At 42.6% G+C, this 18014-nt stretch overlaps 1 protein-coding gene across 1 annotated transcript in view; it reads left to right on the plus strand.

Moving 5' to 3' along the window:
• map3k1 (mitogen-activated protein kinase kinase kinase 1, E3 ubiquitin protein ligase) overlaps positions 1-18014 on the plus strand; it is an 84649-nt gene that overhangs the window by 42596 nt on the left and 24039 nt on the right. Inside the window, exons 5-10 of the mRNA XM_055634559.1 lie at positions 218-334; positions 1487-1635; positions 2333-2454; positions 5572-5653; positions 6894-7044; positions 7338-7628. Coding sequence (XP_055490534.1) covers positions 218-334; positions 1487-1635; positions 2333-2454; positions 5572-5653; positions 6894-7044; positions 7338-7628 — 912 coding nt within the window. The remainder of the gene's footprint in view (positions 1-217; positions 335-1486; positions 1636-2332; positions 2455-5571; positions 5654-6893; positions 7045-7337; positions 7629-18014) is intronic.

An 18014-nucleotide genomic window follows, 5' to 3' on the forward strand; every position in this document is an offset into this window, starting at 1 on the left:
GTCACAATGTTCCTGTTCTTTAACAGACAGGGAAAATGTATGCTTTTTTTTGGTTTGCTAAAATTAAACGTCCAGTCTCAGCTGGGGAGCGGGGTATAGTGAGGGTAACAACACCTTTCAATTACTTTACAATGCTTTTAGATCTGCTCTAGAAGATTGAGTGCCCTTCTGTTAGACTTAAGCTTCAATCCCTGATTGTCATTTTAATCTTTTATAGACCTGCAGTTGTGGACGTGGAACATTCTGCATTCATGTTCTATTTGTTATGTTACGAGTCTTCCAGTTAGAACCTTCTGATTCATTGTTATGGAGAAAGACATTAAAAAATTTTGAGGTAAGTAGAACTTTGAAATACATTTCTTTGGGAATTCATAATCACTAGATTGAATTTGTGGAACAACTTTCAGTCCTAGAATGTACCATAATACCATCTAGCCAGAAAGAACAGTCACTGATTTTACAAACAGCCCTCTAATTTAGACTCTAAAGTCCACCAAATATGAATAAATTACTTTTATGAATAAATGTATTATATCGGCGGTGCGCTAGATATTGGACAGACCAGCCAGACGGACTTGCCTTCTCTACCATAGAATTGTTATGTAAAGTGTTTTGTGCCCAGCTGAGCGGATGAGCTAGACCTCAGTATATCATCTCATCTGAAACACAACCTTGTTTCCTTTTATTATCAATACATTTTTCTGGAGATGATTATAAATACTTGATTAATTTAAAAAAAAAAAATTGCCTAAGCATATTTTTTAGGATAAACCACAATTTACATGTAGACTTGTTTAGCATATGTGGAATGGAATAATTATTGGGCCATCTTAAAGGGCAAATACAACATTTTGTATCAGAGAACCACACAGTCGTTGCCTCAAATAAGTGTTCGGGGGGGGAAAGAAAGAATACGGAAATACTTGAAGATTATGGAAGAACATATAATGGATTGCTATACTTAATGTAGTTGACTTTATGACCCAGCAAGGGGAACTTAGACTTGATAATGCAGAACATCAGGGTCTGTTGATTTAATACCGAGTGAAATAACAAAAGAAAAGGATTTGATTTGTCTGCATTTTGCTTCACTATTCTACAGTAGGCTGTTCCTCTGGGCATGTAAAATATTAAAAGTGCTTTGGGCCAATGGGACATGGATAAGGATTGCTTAGGAAGAAAAGGACAGCAGCTGCAGACGTGGTTATCCTGGAGAGTGAGATTTGTTTTTGGGGGTGGGATTGTGTTTTTTGGCTATAGATACCAAAACTGTTCTATTTATGAAAGACTTCCTGAGGAAATGTGCCAGACTTGATGAAGGCTTTGATTAATTATGTACGAGCAATCTCTGCTCAGGAAGAAGGGTGCATTTTCAGACACATGTTGTGGAAAGTCGTCAAAGTAATGTAATAGGATAGGTTTTAATCAAAATATTATGAAATGCCTGTTTTAGAAGTCAAGAATTAATTTTTTTTTTTCTCAAAAGGTGGAGAGTCTGTTTCAGAAGTACCACAATAGACGGAGCTCGCGTATCAAGGCACCATCACGTAGTACCATACAAAAGTTTGTTTCCCGTATGTCTAACTCGCATATATCTGCTTCATCCAGTACATCTACATCCAATTCAGAAAATAGGTACGTATAAGAACAAATAGCCTTAAAGAAAGTTTGTGGAGCATAGTGGAGGAGGAAAGATCAAGAGAATTGCAGACAATTTGTCCTCATTAGGAAGCAAGAACTTGCAGTACTTGACTTTCAGGTACTCCAAAACACATTAGATTCAATTAGGTTTTTATTAATTTGCATTGCTCCCCATCTTTCTCTTGCCCCTCTCTCCCCACAATTCGCTCAACTTCAAAAATCTCATATTCCTGAAGAAGGGTGCTGACCCAAAACATCACCTGGCCATGTTCTCCAGAGATGCTGCCTGACCCGCTGTGTCGCTCTAGTACTTTATCTTATTTCTCTCATATTCCTCCTTCGGGAACAGTTTTTACATTTCCAGTGACTTAAAAGCAAATCTGCCTCTTGCAAGTACTTAAGTGCATGTTTTTTTGAAGAATAGATGTTATCCTCCTAGTGAGCCACATATTTAATTCCAGACAAAGTCACAAAATTTTTAAAATATTTTCATCACATGAATTTTCACTGTTGGGCATTTGAAAATTGATTTTCCATGTTGTTGAGTAACTTTTAAATGGAACTCAGTCACTTGATAATTGTAGTTCTAATAGGAAAAATGATTTATTTGAGATTGTGTATATTATCCACAGGGAAGAGTTTTGAAACTTAATTTCCTGAAGCTATAAAATTATTATTTTAACCATTGTAGCTTGAAGGATGAAGAAGAGCAAATGTGTCCCATTTGTTTACTGGATATGCTGGATGAGGAAAGTTTAACAGTGTGTGAAGAAGGCTGCAGGAATAAACTTCACCATCACTGCATGTCAATCTGTAAGCTTCTGATTCTTTTTCAACGTTTTACTTTTTAACAAATGGAATGTGAAAACTTGCACATTTGAGGATGACTGACTATTTCTATTTAAGTATGGCTGACCAAATATTTGCAAAAATGATGCAGATTTGTTTTGCAAATTTAAATTGATGAACTTTTCTAATTTTTGCATTTGGTTGCTAGTTTCTAATCTCTGTTATTTTTGGTCTCAACTGAACCCATGTGACCATCATGAGTGATTTGAAAGATTCATTCTAAAATATGAAATTATTTTGAATTGGGAACTTCTGAAATGAGAATTACTATGACCATTTTCTGAACGCATTTAAGTCAGTTTTAAAATAATGGTACACAAATCTGGATCATTGTTTGAAACGTGGTCTATGCTTTGCTTTGCATGCTCATAAAGACCCAGGCCATTTAACAAATAATAATTGGATTGCTGTAATGTAGTCTAGCCTTATCACTCTGTGTGCAGAAGTGGCGCCGACAGACGAGAAGCCAAAGCAAAGAAGTGGAAGCCAAATAACCGAATGGAAACAAAGCCGAAACGCCAAATAACCGAAAGCATACGAAGCCGACATGCCAACTAACTGAAAGGGTGGGACACCTAAATGCAAACTAACCGAAAGGGCGGGATGCCTAAAAGCCAACTAACCGAAAGGCTGCGAAAGGTTGCCAATCTGAACCCAAGCACCAAGTTGTAAGCAGCCACAGGAGCGCATCCCTCGGGACAGCCCCCACTCTCCCACGGCCACAGCCACCCTCCGCCTTGTCTTCCCCCGTACGGCCGCACTGTGACGGGCTGTGGGTCGGGTGGAGCGGAGATGTGGGACAGGCTGGTCCCTCCGCCCACCCAGTCACTGACCGCGATGCACCGCCATCGGACCCCAACCCCCACACCAGGGTGATTTCCCCCCCCCGACCCCCGGACCCTGACGCCCACACCGGGATGGGTCGCCCCCATCCCGGCCGCGGGGATAGTAAATCGCTTTTAAAACATGGGACACACACACACACATTCCCTGGCGGGCCGATGACAAGTGTGCACGACAACGAACAATTTTATCTCCTCCCCCCCCCGACAACAAGAAGCACGTTTTATTTATTTAATACATTTATTAAACAAATGAAATGTGCTTCGTGTTGTCGGGGGGGGGGGAGGGGAGGGGGAGATAAAACTGTTCGTTGTTACGCACACTTGTCATGGGCCCGCCGGGGAATGTGTATGTGTCCCATGATTTAAAAGCGATTTACTATGCCTCGAGCCATCTGTCCTCGCGGGCGGGATGGGGGTGAATCGCCCGGTGTGGGAGGTAGGGTTGGGGGGGGAAATCACCCTGTTGTGGGGGTTGGGGTCCGATCGCGGTCAGTGACTGGGTGGGCGGAGGGATCAGCCTGTCCCACACCTCCGCTCCACCTGACCCACAGCCCGTCACAGTGCGGCCGCACGGGGGAGACAAGGCGGAGGGCGTCCGTGGCCGTGGCAGAGTGGGGGCTGTCCCGAGGGATGCGCTCCTTCGGCCGCTTACAACTTGGTGCATGCGTTCAGATTGCCCAGTCACCAATGGCTTGTGTGGGAAAAATGACCCCCACCCTCCCGTCTCCACCAATGATGTGATGGACACGGAGATCTGGACCAACCGCTGACAAGTCCCACCCCCCCCCCCCCCCCCGGCAACGTCATGTCCGTAATTTGACTTTTCTGTTGAGTGGCAGTCGGTTCGTTGGCTTGTAGGCGATGTAGGCCTTTCGGTTAGTTTGCATTTAGGCGTCCCTCCCTTTCGGTTATTTGCCGTTTCGGCTTCGTTTCCATTTGGTTATTTGGCTTCCACTTCTTTGCATCGGCTTCTCGTCCGTCGTCACCACGTCCGGGTACCTTATCATCAGCGATACTGGAGCAAAACATAAGATGCAACTGGCTGAAATGTGTGTGAATTCTGTATACAGTGTTGCAGTGTACACTATTTTTCACTCTGGAATGTATTGCCTCAACAGTTACATAGAAACATGGAAAATAGGTGCAGGAGGAGGCCATTCGGCCCTTCGAGCCAGCACCGCCATTCATTGTGATCATGGCTGATCGTCCCCAATCAATAACCCGTGCCTGCTATCTCCCCATATCCCTTGATTCCACTAGCCCTTAGAGCTCTATCTAACTCTCTCTTAAATCCATCCAGTGATTTGACCTCCACTCTCCTCTGTGGCAGACTCTCTGGGTGAAAAAGTTTTTTCTCACCTCAGTCTTAAATGGCCTCCCCTTTATTCTAAGACTGTGGCCCCTGGTTCTGGACTCGCCCACCATTGGGAACATTTTTCCTGCATCTAGCTTGTCCAGTCCTTTTATAATTTTATATGTTTCTATAAGATCCCCCCTCATCCTTCTAAACTCCAGTGAATACAAGCCTAGTCTTTTCAATCTTTCCTCATATGACAGTCCCGCCATCCCAGGGATCAATCTCGTGAACCACTTTATTCCTATACTGAAATCCTCTTGTTATGAATGCCAACATTCCATTAGCTTTCTTCACTGCCTGCTGTACCTGCACGCCAACTTTCAGTGACCAGTGTATAAGGACACCCAGGTCTCGCAGCACCTCCCCCTTACCTTACTTAACCATGTTGAAATAATAATCTGCCCCCATGTTTTTGCCACCAAAGTGGATAACCTCACATTTATCTATATTATACTGCATCTGCCACTCACTCAACCTGTCCAGGTCACCCTGCAACCTCCTAACATCTTCTTCACAGTTCACACTGCCACCCAGCTTTGTGTCAGCCGCAAACTTGCTAGTGTTGCTCCTAATTCCCTCTTCCAAATCATTAATATATATGGTAAACAATTGCGGCGCCAACACCGACCGAGCCTTGCGGCTCTCCACTCGCCACTGCCTGTCATTCTGAAAAGGACCCGTTCACTCCTACTCTTTGCTTCCTGTCTGCCAAACAATTTTCTATCCATGTCAACACCCTGTGGTGTTGTATGGAGGCAATGATCCATAAAACTGTCTTGAAGTTTAAAGCAATATAATATACCTGAATATTAGTGTGAGGGGTGGTTATTTTCAAGACCTGCACTTGCGTGGATATTAAGTTTTGTTGAACGATTTTAGGGGCAGAAGAATGCAGAAGGAATCGGGAAACGTTGATCTGTCCTCTATGCAGAGCCAAATGGAAGTCCCATGAACTACACAGGTGGGAAAATTTGCTTCATAGAAACATAGAAAATAGGTGCATGAGGACGCCATTCGGCTCTTTGAGGCAGCACCGCCATTCATTGTGGTCATGGCTGATCGTCCCCTATCAATAACCCGTGCCTGCCTTCTCCCCATATCCCTTGACCCCACTAGCCCCTAGAGCTCTATCTAACTCTCTTAAATCCATCCAGTGACTTGGCCTCCACTGCCCTCTGTGGCAGGGAATTCCATAAATTCACAACTCTCTGGGTGAAAGCATTTCTTCTCACCTCAGTCTTAAATGACCTCCTCTTTATTTTAAGACTGTGGCCCCTGGTTCTGGACTCACCCAACATTGGGAACATTTTTCCTGCATCTAGCTTGTCCAGTCCTTTTATAATTTTATATGTTTCTGTAAGAACCCCACTCCCCTCATCCTTCTAAACTCCAGTGAATACAAGCCTAATCTTTTCCATCTTTCCTCGCATGACAGTCCCGCCATCCCAGGGATCAATCTCGTGAACCTACGCTGCACTGCCTCAATCACAAGGATGTCCTTCCTCAAATTAGGAGACCAAAACTGTACACAATACTCCAGATGTGGTCTCACCAGAGCCCTATACAACTGCAGAAGAACCTCTTTACTCCTATACTGAAATCTTGTTGTGAAGGCCAACATTCCATTAGCTTTCTTCACTGCCTGCTGTACCTGTAGTACATGAATCTTAGATTGTGTTTTGTGCTTTTGCCTTTTCATTCCTTCGCTGTGTTTTGAAAGCTAGAATGGGGTAGAGGCCTAAATGTTGCTGATAAAGGCCTAAACTCCGAATCTCTTCAGAACTTCCATATGTAATCTGGATACAGGTGGCCAAAGCTTTCAGCAGTCCAGTGATGGTTCTGTTGAGGACTTGTTCTTGGAGTTATAAAAGCTGTCATATTTGAACGCCTTTTGACTTTCTGAAATCTTTTAGAAGTTATCACTCCCCTGTATGAATGCTTGGAATTCTCAGCAAGATACAGCTCTGAGGAGTTCATTGAAAGAGGGGGTGAGGGGGAGGGTAGAGAGAGAGAGAGAGAGAGTGCTGACCATTAGTAAAATGTTGCAGATGTCAAATGCAGAAGAACACAACTTGCTGACATTTTGCCAGCAAAATCTGAGCTTGTGCTTTGCATTAATCTAGTTATTAATCAATATTAATTAATTTGGTATATTTTTATCACAGAATTTTACAACGTGGTTCTATTTTTCCTTTTTAAAGCCATGAATCTCAAAGTTCAATACAGGTCCAGAATCAGCCACAGGAAGTAGCTGCACAGAGACAACAGCAAGACAGTGACTTTAGTCTTCATCATTATGGTGTCCAACAAATTCCACACTCTTACAAAGAGCTGACGGAACCCTGGATTCAGGTGAGGGCACTACAGAAATATTAAACTACATTTTGCGCAAAATGTTATTGCAGGGCAGTTGAATGCATTGTAATTTTAAACATGCACACCCCTTGCTTTGTATGGTAAATGTTTTGAAACCAGTTTCTTACATTCTGCAAGTTTACAATGTTCACAAGGTAAAACTAGCATTGACATTTTTTACATTGATTTATGAGCAAAAAATATGAATTTTAATCTAAAAATATCTTTGGAGAAAGTGTTCTAACTATGTAGATTTTTAGTTATAATCTGCTTTTTATTTTCTTGTCTAGGTATTTGGAATGGAACTTGTTAGCTGTCTCTTTTCTCGGAACTGGAATGTACGCGAAATGGCATTAAGACGTCTTTCACATGATGTTAGTGGTGCCTTGCTGTTGGCAAATGGTGAAATCCGTTCTGGAAGTTCCTCCTGTATTAGTGGAAGTGACACTGGATCTAGTCTAATGGGAGCCAATGGAGCATCTCAGACTGATATCTCAGGAGACGTGGTGGTGGAATCATGTTGCAGTGTACTCTCAATGGTCTGTGCTGATCCAGTCTACAAAGTTTATGTTGCTGCACTGGTAAGATACTGGTAACTTACTATTTCAAATGCTCAATCAATAACATCGCAGAACTGGACACTAATTTCAAAATATATTGTGAAATGGCATCTCAAACCCCACCATTAGATTGCAGGGGAAATAAAAATAAGTTTTACATATTTTTTAATATTTAATCTTTTAAAAACTCATGTAATGAAGAGATATCTTGGAACATCAGTACGAGTCAGTTCCAATTAAATTGAAATCATTGCCACTAAGATACATGAAGTATATGCTTAGAGTTGTAGAGTTTATTTTATGATAGCCATTTCATTATTATGCCTATCTGGTAGAAAGCAATCTTAAAATACTTAATTTTGGAATTTTGTTATTTTTCTTTTGAACGGTGATAAAACAGCTGAGAGAAACATTTAAGATCTCATTAGAACGTAATTTATTGGAAATTATACATTTCCATTTCCAATGAGTTAATGTCCACCGTGAGGTTAATATAACATATAATCCAATGAGGTTAATATAACCTCATTTGCAAATTGATGTAGAGCAACCACACATTTTTTCCATTACTCTTTTGGTCTCAGACACATGTCCATCCTCTCATCTTTCCACCAGTGGCCAGAATGAGAGTACAGTGCTTTTTTTTTTTTTTAGCAGTGTGCTCATTCCCACCACATAATTTTAACTTAAAATGAAATAGTAGAAAATAATGGATTTTGTGTGTATATATTTCTAAAGGACACTTGCTTCTGCTCTATGGGAAGCTTGCTAATAAACTAAAATCACTGGTAGTGAAATAATTGAGATGTTATAACAAAGGTAAACTCAGCGGGTGACGCATCATCTATGGAGCGAAGGAAAAGGGCAAAGTTTCGGGTCGAAACCCTTCTTCAGACTGGTCTGGGGGGGGGAGGCGGGAAGAAGAAAGGAAGAGGTGGAGCTAGTGGGCTGAGGGAGAGCTGAGAAGGGGAGGAGAAAGTAAGGACTACCTGAAATTGAGAGGTCAATGTTCACTGGAGTGCAAACTGCCCAAACAAAATACGAGGTGCTGCTCCTCCAATTTACGGTGGTCCTCACTCTGGCCATGGAGGAGGCCCAGGACAGAAAGGTCGGATTCGGAAGGGGAGGGGGAGTTGAAGTGCTGAGCCACCAGGAGATCAGGTTGGTTATTGCGAACCGAGCAGAGGTGTTTGGCGAAGCGATCTCCAAGACTACGCTTGGTCTCACCGATGAAGAGCAGCTGACATCTAGAGCAGCGGATGCAATAGATGAGGTTGGAGGAGGTGCAGGTGAACCTTTGTCGCAGATACCAAATGTATCAAGTGGTGGGATCGCGTTGGAGGTGGCGAAAATGTCGGAGGATTATTTGTTGTATGTGACGGCTGGGAGGGTGGAATGTCAGGACAAGGGGGACTCTGCCCTTGTTACGTGGGGGGATGGGGAGTGAGAGCAGAGTTACGGGGTATAGAAGAGACCCTTGTGAGAGCCTCATCTACATCCCTGTAGAATGAGGACATCTCCGATGCCCTGGTGTGGACACCTCATCCAGGATGCAGATGCGGCGTAGACGGAGGAATTGCGAGTTGGGGATAAAGTCCTTACAGGAAGCAGGGTGGGAAGAAGTGTAGTCCAGATAGCCATGGGAGTCAGTGTAGTCCAGATAGCCATGACTCCCATGGCTATCTGGACTACACTTCTTCCCTGACTCCCATGTCCATCAGGTATAACTCCCTGGTCAATTTGTCCCTTCCCACCCGAACCACCCCCTCTCCTGGCACTTTCCCTTGCAACCGCAGGAAATGCTACACTTGTGGCTTTGCCTCCCCCCCTTGACTCCATTCAAGGACCCAAGCCGTCTTTCCAGATGCGACAGAGGTTCACCTGCACTTCCTCCAAACTCATCTATTGCATCCGCTGCTCTAGATGTCAGCAGCTCTACCTCGGTGAGACCAAGCGTAGGCTTGGCGATCGCTTCGCCGAACACCTCCGCTCGGTTCGCAATAACCAACCTAATCTCCCGGTGGCTCAGCACTTCAACTCCCCCTCCCATTCCGAATCCGACCTTTCTGTCCTGGGCCTCCTCCATGGTCAGATGGAGGACCACCGTAAATTGGAGGAGCAGCACCTCATATTTCGGTTGTGCAGTTTGCACCCCAGCGGTATGAACATTGACGTCTCTAATTTCAGGTAGTCCTTACTTTCTCCTCCCCTTCTCAGCTCTCCCTCAGCCGACTGGCTCCACCTCTTCCTTTCTTCTTCCCGCCCCACCCTCACATCAGTCACAAAGAAGGGGTTCGATCCGAAACGTTGCCTATTTCCTTCGCTCCATAAATGCTGCCTCACGAGCATTTTTGTCTACCTTCGATTTTCCAGCATCTGCAGTTCCTTCTTAAACGAGATGTAATAACAGTTCATTTAAAAAATGTATATATTCTACACTTTTATAAACAGTCAATTGTCAATTTAATTACAGTTTTAAATGCAGTTCCACATGCAATTACATATTTCAACTCGATTCTCATTCCATTAAATAAAAACAAATATCAAGCGTAAGCAGCCTCAACCTATTTTGCTTGCGGTTGGACCAATCCTGCTGCCAAAACGAAACACCGCAAATGTGGGCCATTACCTTTCTTTGAAAGCACTTCATTGCGATTGATGTTAGAGCTACTGGGTGGTGGTAATTGAGGCAGATGGTTTTATTTTTCTTGGCAATGGGGATGATTGAGGTTTCTGTGAAGTAAATGGGGCAAAGAAGAGATTGACTGGCCAGTTGATGGGCACAAAAATTCAGAATCTGTTCAGGGACTCCATTCGGGCTGGTCATTTCTGAGAGTTTATCCTTGTAAAAGCAGACCTGGCCTGCCACCGAGTTGTATGGGACAGAGCCAGCGGGAATGTCTTGGAACAAATCTACTATTCTTTTTGCACTACAATAGTAGCTATTTACTCTGCTTTGGTAGAGTATGATTTTATTGGGTTGTACGCAAAGTTTCACAAGATACATGTGACTATAAAGTAACTATTGAGATGCACCTAAGTGGAGATTTACTTCCCTGTTCGAACTGGTGTAAAAGACATCAAGCTTTTCCAGTGGAGATGCGTTGATGCTGAAGATGTTCCTGATTTGGCTTGTAGTCAGTCCATAATGGTATTCAGGCTGTCACATTTGTCCGGCATTCATTTGATTACATTTAAGACTCGAACCTGTTTTGGAAGTCTTTCTTGGCGTTCCTGATAGCTTTGCAGAGATCGTTATTGGCCACAGTGTGGAATGCGGGATCATCCTTTTTTGGCAGCCCTGGTTCCAGATTTTAGCAGAATGAATTTCCCTGTTCATCCAAAGTTTCTGGTTAGGATAGACAATTAGTGTGTATGTCAGAATGCAGTTCTCAGGGTTTTTTGATGAAACTACTGAAGTATTCCTACTTGGGCTCGTTGAAGTGGTCTTGAATGTATTGCAGTCCATCGACTCAAGGCAGTTTTAAAATGGACCCTTGGCATCCTCGGGCCACTACTGTATTATTATTTTTGTTGGTATCTTGCATTTCAGTCTCTGTAAACTGGCAGGTATAGCACCAACAGATAACCAGACAGGCTGAAATCAGGGCAAGCGATGAGCCAACTTGATGGTGGTGCAGAATGTTTAAGAGTGTTAACTCTTACCCCATGTGGGTTGTTATGCTGGTGGTATTTGAGAAGTTAATTCCTGAAGTGAGCATGATTTAAGTCACCAGCTATGATGAACAGGGAGGGCACCAGGATTTGCAATCTTTAGAGTAGTCATCCAAGTATAATTTGTCCATTGGTTTGCAGTGTTATGTAGACCATTGACAAGATGGTAGAAGTGAATCCCCTTAGTAAATAAGAGATAGTTTTTTATGAGCTGTATTGCAGGATAGGGGAACAAAATTAAGCTAAGATCATCAGCTCATTGTGCCACAAAGCATTGTCCAAAAAACAGACTCTGCCGCCTTTCCCCTTTATCTGAGGATTGCAAATTGCGAAACCCTCAGGTTGTATTGGTGAGTCGTGGTGAGCCAGGTTTCAGTGAACAAACACAGCAGCCCCTGATGTCCATTTGAAACTAGCTTTGGCCTAAGCATTTCATGCTTATTCTCAATTGATTGAACTTTAGTTGGAGGTATGGTGAGGAGGGCATGATGGGCATGTTGTTTCAGCCTCACTTGGAGGGACCCCCCACCCCTGAAATCCACGCTCGGCTGTGCTGCTCACATCAAATCGAGTAAAGATTTGTAGTTCTGAGAGTTCCTCTGAAATAGACATTCAATGCTGAAACTAATTACTCTCTCAGTGCAGTGACGGATAGATAGTAAGGAGAACCAATTATAAAAGGCTGTTTTAAGAGGAAAATATCGCCATTCTCTGGCACCATCTTATTTGTTGTTGGAAACTTGTCCCATGGTCAGCTATGATGCTTGGGGTTCAAACTATTTGGTTTGGTCTTGGATAGAAATTGGGTCAGTGACCTAGATCAGAGTTCGTGATGGGATCCAAAGGAGATGGAAATGTCAGCTATTGAATGATGAAGCAGTGGACTGGTAATTGGTCACAATGTGTGGTCTATAGGGAAAAAGCCATCAGCATCTATGTGGGAATCATCATGAGTGGAAGTGTGCCGTAGAAACCGAGAGGATGAATGAGATTGGGTTAAATAAAGCTGTTGCTGCTGGTTCTGTGATCAGCAGAATGTAAACCAGGAAAGTCATCCCACAAAAATGGAGGATTGGAGAGCTGCACAAAGAAGGAGAGGTGACTAACACGCACATGATATCATTTACAGCTTTGATAGCAGAGGTGTCTAAAACAGTTTTGAGATAAATTGGATACACAATTTTCCCCACAATTTTTTTTTTTCTAGAGAAATACTTGAATCGTTAAGGAGGATATAGGACAGTGATGGAATTAATGCAATTGGAAAGGGTAGTTCTGCTATAAGGGTGTTAGTTGCATTCTGAAAATACTCATGTTGTGGATGTAATGCAAGTAATGCTCCCCAATTCATTGCTTGCATTGTATCCAATTTATGTTATGGGAACATGTAATAGCTAAACTACCAGTACTCAATTATCAGCATGCGATGGAGGCAAAAGGACCTGATTTTGAAGGGTGTGACTTTGACGATGAGCAGTTTTGTTATTATGACATGGTCGGTGCAGTTCTGATGCATTAATTTGAAGTGGCAACATTTTTGTAGGGGTTCTTGGAAAGATGGTTACAGACTATAGTGCAAACAGGGGCTTTGGATAAAAAGCTGGAAATTATGTATTAGTTTGCAAGATGCAGATTTCAACAGTTGGACCTACATGGAGTTGTACAGGACGGAAACAGGCCCTTCAGCCCAACTCGTCCATGCCAATTAAGATGTCCCACTAAACTAGTCCCATTTGGCGCATAAACCTTTAAAACTTTACTATCCTTGTACCCGTCCAAGTTTTTTTTAATGTTGTTACTGTACTTGCCTCAACTGCTTCCTCTGGCAGCTCATTCAATGTACCCATCATCTTCTGAGTAAACATTTGCCCCTTGGGTCCCTGTTAAATATTTCTCCTCTCACATGAAACCTATGTACTCTGTTTGGTTTCTATTATCCTGGGTAAAATACTCTGTTCATTCACCCAATCAATTCTCATCATGATTTTAGACACCTCTAAGATCAGAGTGGAATCATGATTGTTAATATAAGATATGGGGCCAGAATCTGATGGTCAAGAACTATAAAAAAAAATACTGACTGGTGTGAGAGATGCGAGGCAAAGGTGAACAAAAATGTACTTTGATTCACTACCAATGGTGAGGTAGAAATTTGTCTGGTTTTCCCCAAGGGTCGTTGGGGCCAGATCATAGTCATGTGGAAAACAGGCCCTTCGGCCCAACTTGCCCACACCGGCCAACATGTCCTAGCTACACTAGTCCTATCTGGGTTTTGGTCCATATCCCTCCAAACCTGTCCTATCCATGTACCTGACTAACTGTTTCCTAAATGTTGGGATAGTACCTGCCTAAACTACCTCCTCTGGCAGCTTGTTCCATGTACCCACCAGCCCTTGTGTGAAAAAGTTACCCCTCAGATTCCTATTAAATCTTTTCCCATTCACCTTAAACTTATGTCCTCTGGTCCTCGATTCACCTACTCTGGGCAAGAGACTGTATACAGGGCTGCCAACATCGGGTGAGAGTTGAGAGTGAGAAATTGCGAGGGAGTGAGTGTGACTTTATATATATATTTTTTAAATTTTGAGCGTGAGAACTCCTGTCATCAGCGTGAGAGCATGAGAATTTCGTCAAATGTGTGAGTCTCACGCTCACTGCGTGAGAGTTGGCAGCCCTGCTGTATGTGTCTACCCGAACTATTCCTCTCATGATACACCTCTATGGGATCACCCCTCATCCTCATGCGCTCCAAGGAATGGTCCCAGCCTACTCATCTCTCCCTGTAGCTCAGACCCTCTAGTCCCAGCAACATCCTCATAAATGTTCTCTGTACCGTTTCCAGCTTGACAACATTAATCATTAGGCAAGTATTTTAAAATATCAAAGAATTGAGGGAACTGACATGTTGATTGACACAGATGACAAATGATCATATTGAATGGCAGGGTGGGCTTGCGAGGCAGAGACCCATCTCCTATTTTTTGTGCATGTGTCATTTGACAAATAGATCAATCAACTTAAAAAGAAGTTGGAAGTCCTTTGGAATGTTTAATATACAGAAAAATGAAAGGGAATGTATGAACAAAACAAAGGAGGTGTTTTTGAACACCTGATTGAAGTAGGTCACATTTTGATACCAAGCAGTTTAGAATTGAAATTGGCTATGGCAGAAGACATCCAACCTGCTAGATTTTTAATTTACTTTTGCACATTTTAGATTGTGAAATGCCTTGCAGAATATACTCGGTATCTCTTGACAGAAAAATAAAGTACCAATGTCAATTTTGTCGGGCTCTATGATACTTGCTAAAATTAAAACCAAAGTTTATCATTATTTTGTGAAATAGTCAAACAAAGGTCTTACTTAACGAGTCCACGTAAAAGATGGGAATCATTTTAGCTAAGCATTTATGCCTTTTGTTCAGTTAGAAGGGTGAAATTTGAAACCCAATCGTTCCTGTTTGGTATTGTCCACCCTGTCCTTTTGAATTCTCAGTCTTTTACTGAGGCTGACATTTGCTTGTGGCATTTTATTTAGAGGGGTTGGCATGCAGGAACATTGAAAAGCATTGTTCATTTAGGTTTGCAAACACATGCCTTACAGAATGGCTTTTCTGTTGTACATTTGTATGGTGCTATATGCTGTATTAAGTAGGAACACTGAGGCATATAAAGCCAATATCTATGAAAAATTATTGTTTGTTATTAGAAAATGTCAGTCGTACATCAAGTAAAATGTTTTTACATAGAACACAAAGAGCCAGCCTTTTCTGTCCACAAGACCACATTCATGGACATACATTGAGCTGTAGCAGTGCAACATTCTCCTTAATTAATGATCAGTTGTGTGTTCTTCAGCTACAGTGTCCAGCATGAAAACATTTTTCACATAGAGAGTGGTGAATCTCTGGAATTCTCTGCCACAGAAGGTAGTTGAGGCCAGTTCATTGGCTATATTTAAGAGGGAGTTAGATGTGGCCCTTGTGGCTAAAGGGATCAGGGGGTATGGAGAGAAGGCAGGTACAGGATACTGAGTTGGATGATCAACCATGATCATATTGAATGGCGGTGTAGGCTCGAAGGGCTGAATGGCCCACTGCACCTATTTTCTATGTTTCTATGAATGTCTTTTAAGCCTTGCAAGTTGATGTGCAAGATCAAGTACCCTTCATCGGAATGATCCTATGCTTACAGCGAAGTAGATATTTTGTAAAATATTTGTAATGCCACAAAGGTGTTCTACTAGTATTAAATTTAATTTTTTTAAACACTTGGAAACTTCATGCTCAGACCAGGTCTAATTTGCCTCATTAGTGTGTCTGGGGAAAGTAGGGTGTATGGAATAGCCATGGTCGTGCATCGTGGAAACAGGCCCAACTTGGCCATGCTGACCAACATGCCTCATCTATACAAGTCCCACCTGCCTGCATTTGGCCCACATCCCTCCCAAACCTATCCTATCCATGTACCTGTCTAAATGCTTCTTAAATGTTGCAACGATGCCTGCCTCAACTACATCCTCCGACAGTTCATTCCATTCACCCACCATCTTTGTGTTTTAAATAAATTTATTACCCCTCAGGTTCCTACTAAATCTTCCCCCCCCTTACCTTAAATCCTATGCCCTCTTGTCATTGAGTTACACTACCTCTGACCTTGAAAGCATCGACCAGTTCTGCCTCCACAAACACTGACCTGCTGAGTTCTTCCAGCAGTCTGTCTTTTTTCACTATCACATTGATGTACAGAAGTTAATTATCTAGAAGGTTCATTTTTTTTAAAATAAGAGAACATTTTATCCAATGTTGCAAGATCATGTTTATTTGCAGCTGGGGGACGTTTAAACTTCAAGTCACAGTTTCCCTTTCAGCAGAAGTGTAGGGAGCCTCTTTTTGTAGAAACCTTGCAATCTACTCTAGGAAAGAATGGCAGATGCTGGTTTATATCGAAGGTAGACACAAAATGCTGGAGTAACTCAGCCGGATGGGTAGCATCTCTGGATACATGGAATGGGTGACGTTTCGGGTCTGGCTTCAGTCTGAACAAGGGTCTCGACCCGAAACATCACCCATTCCTTCTCGCCAGAGATGCTGCCTGTCCTGCTGAGTTACTCCAGCATTTTGCGTCTACCTTGCAATCTACTTGTGTGGGACGGTGGGAGAACAAAGGGGGACCGGGGGGGGGGGGGGGGGGGGAGGCACTGTTGTTTAGAATCCTCTGCCCAGGGGATAAATCTGCATTTGTTTGTCTGTTCATCTGATCTGGTGAAGGCGCTTGCACACAGCAGCTAGACACCAGTCGCTTGTCTTTTTCTTTTTGTTTTCACATTTAATTTCAGGTTTTTGTGTGCCTTGTGTGTTGTGACTATCGGCAGACCAATTTCCCTCTGGGGATGAATAAAGTTTTATCATGTTGATTCATATCCTGAAACAACTTCGATCTTGACTCTTCACAACAGGAGCATTCAGGATTCAAAATGCCTATTTCAATATATATCTAGCTGGCCGTCCTGATTAAATTCTCTGTAAACTTAAAATCATTCAAACTCAGCACCCTAATTATGCTGATCTTTTTGAGATGTTCCTTGAAACCGACCTCTTTCATCAAACCTTTGATCATGTACTCATGTAGCTTGAACAATAACTTTTGCTTGATTTAATATTCCTTTGAATAGTCTTGTGACATTTTTCCATGCGAAGATGCAGTATAAATAGAAATAGTTGTTTATTCATCGGGTATTTTGGAAAATAGTTACCAAGAAGGATGAAATTGAGAGCTGAGTCGTAATGTTTTTATGAATACTAAAGACTCTTGTTTCACTTTTCCTAATGTTTAGAAGAAATTTCTGCTTTCCCAATACCTGTTTTCTGACAATGGTGTGCTTGCTATTAAAATTGGTAGTCAGAGTATGGGGGTCATAAGTACATGTGTGCAAATTAAAACTATATTTTTCAATGATGTTGCTGAGGGGCTATCTAATGAGAAATGGGAAGAGGCTATATGTTGGTCTGTGAACGACATGAGGCAAAGCTATTGCAGACATTTCTGTCCATAAAGAATAACCAAAATCAGAAGCAGCTGTGCCTCGCGTATACACGATGGCGGCAACCCATTGGGAGAGCACGGTCTGGTCAACAGTATCTAGATTGTTGTTGGGTCGAAGTTGTTGGGTTGAATTGTTGTTGGGTTATAGTTGTATAAGACGATGGTGTGGCCGTAACTGAAAATTTCCATTTTTGGTCATCCTACTCTAGGAAAGATGCCATTAAGGTAGAATGAATACAGGGAAGATTTACGGGGATTTTGCCAGGATTTGAGGGTCTGAGCTATAACGAGAGGTTGAGCAGGCTAAGACATTTTAATCCTTGGTGTGCAGGAAGCTGAGGGGTGATCCAAGGTATGGGAATTGAGAACTAGAGGGCAAGGGTTAAGGTGGGAGGGGATAGATTCAATAGGAACCTGAAGGACACCTTTTTCCACACGTGGTGGTTGGTATATGGAAGGAGCTGCCAGAGGACGTAATTGATGCAGGAACAGGTGCACAACCTTTTATCCGAAAGTCTTGGGGAATTGAGATTTTTAGCGTAGAGGGCAAGGAAAAGTCTGGAGCGGCTGCCTCCTCCCCGGAGGGAGGGGTAAATATTGCATAAATGTTTCAGTTAGTTTGATGGGATTTATTGTGGAACCTGAAGAACACCTTTTTAGTCCACACGTGGTCGGCGTTCGCGGAGT

The sequence above is a fragment of the Leucoraja erinacea genome, chromosome 1, assembly GCF_028641065.1.
Source record: "Leucoraja erinacea ecotype New England chromosome 1, Leri_hhj_1, whole genome shotgun sequence".
In the NCBI taxonomy this organism is placed as follows: domain Eukaryota; kingdom Metazoa; phylum Chordata; class Chondrichthyes; order Rajiformes; family Rajidae; genus Leucoraja; species Leucoraja erinaceus.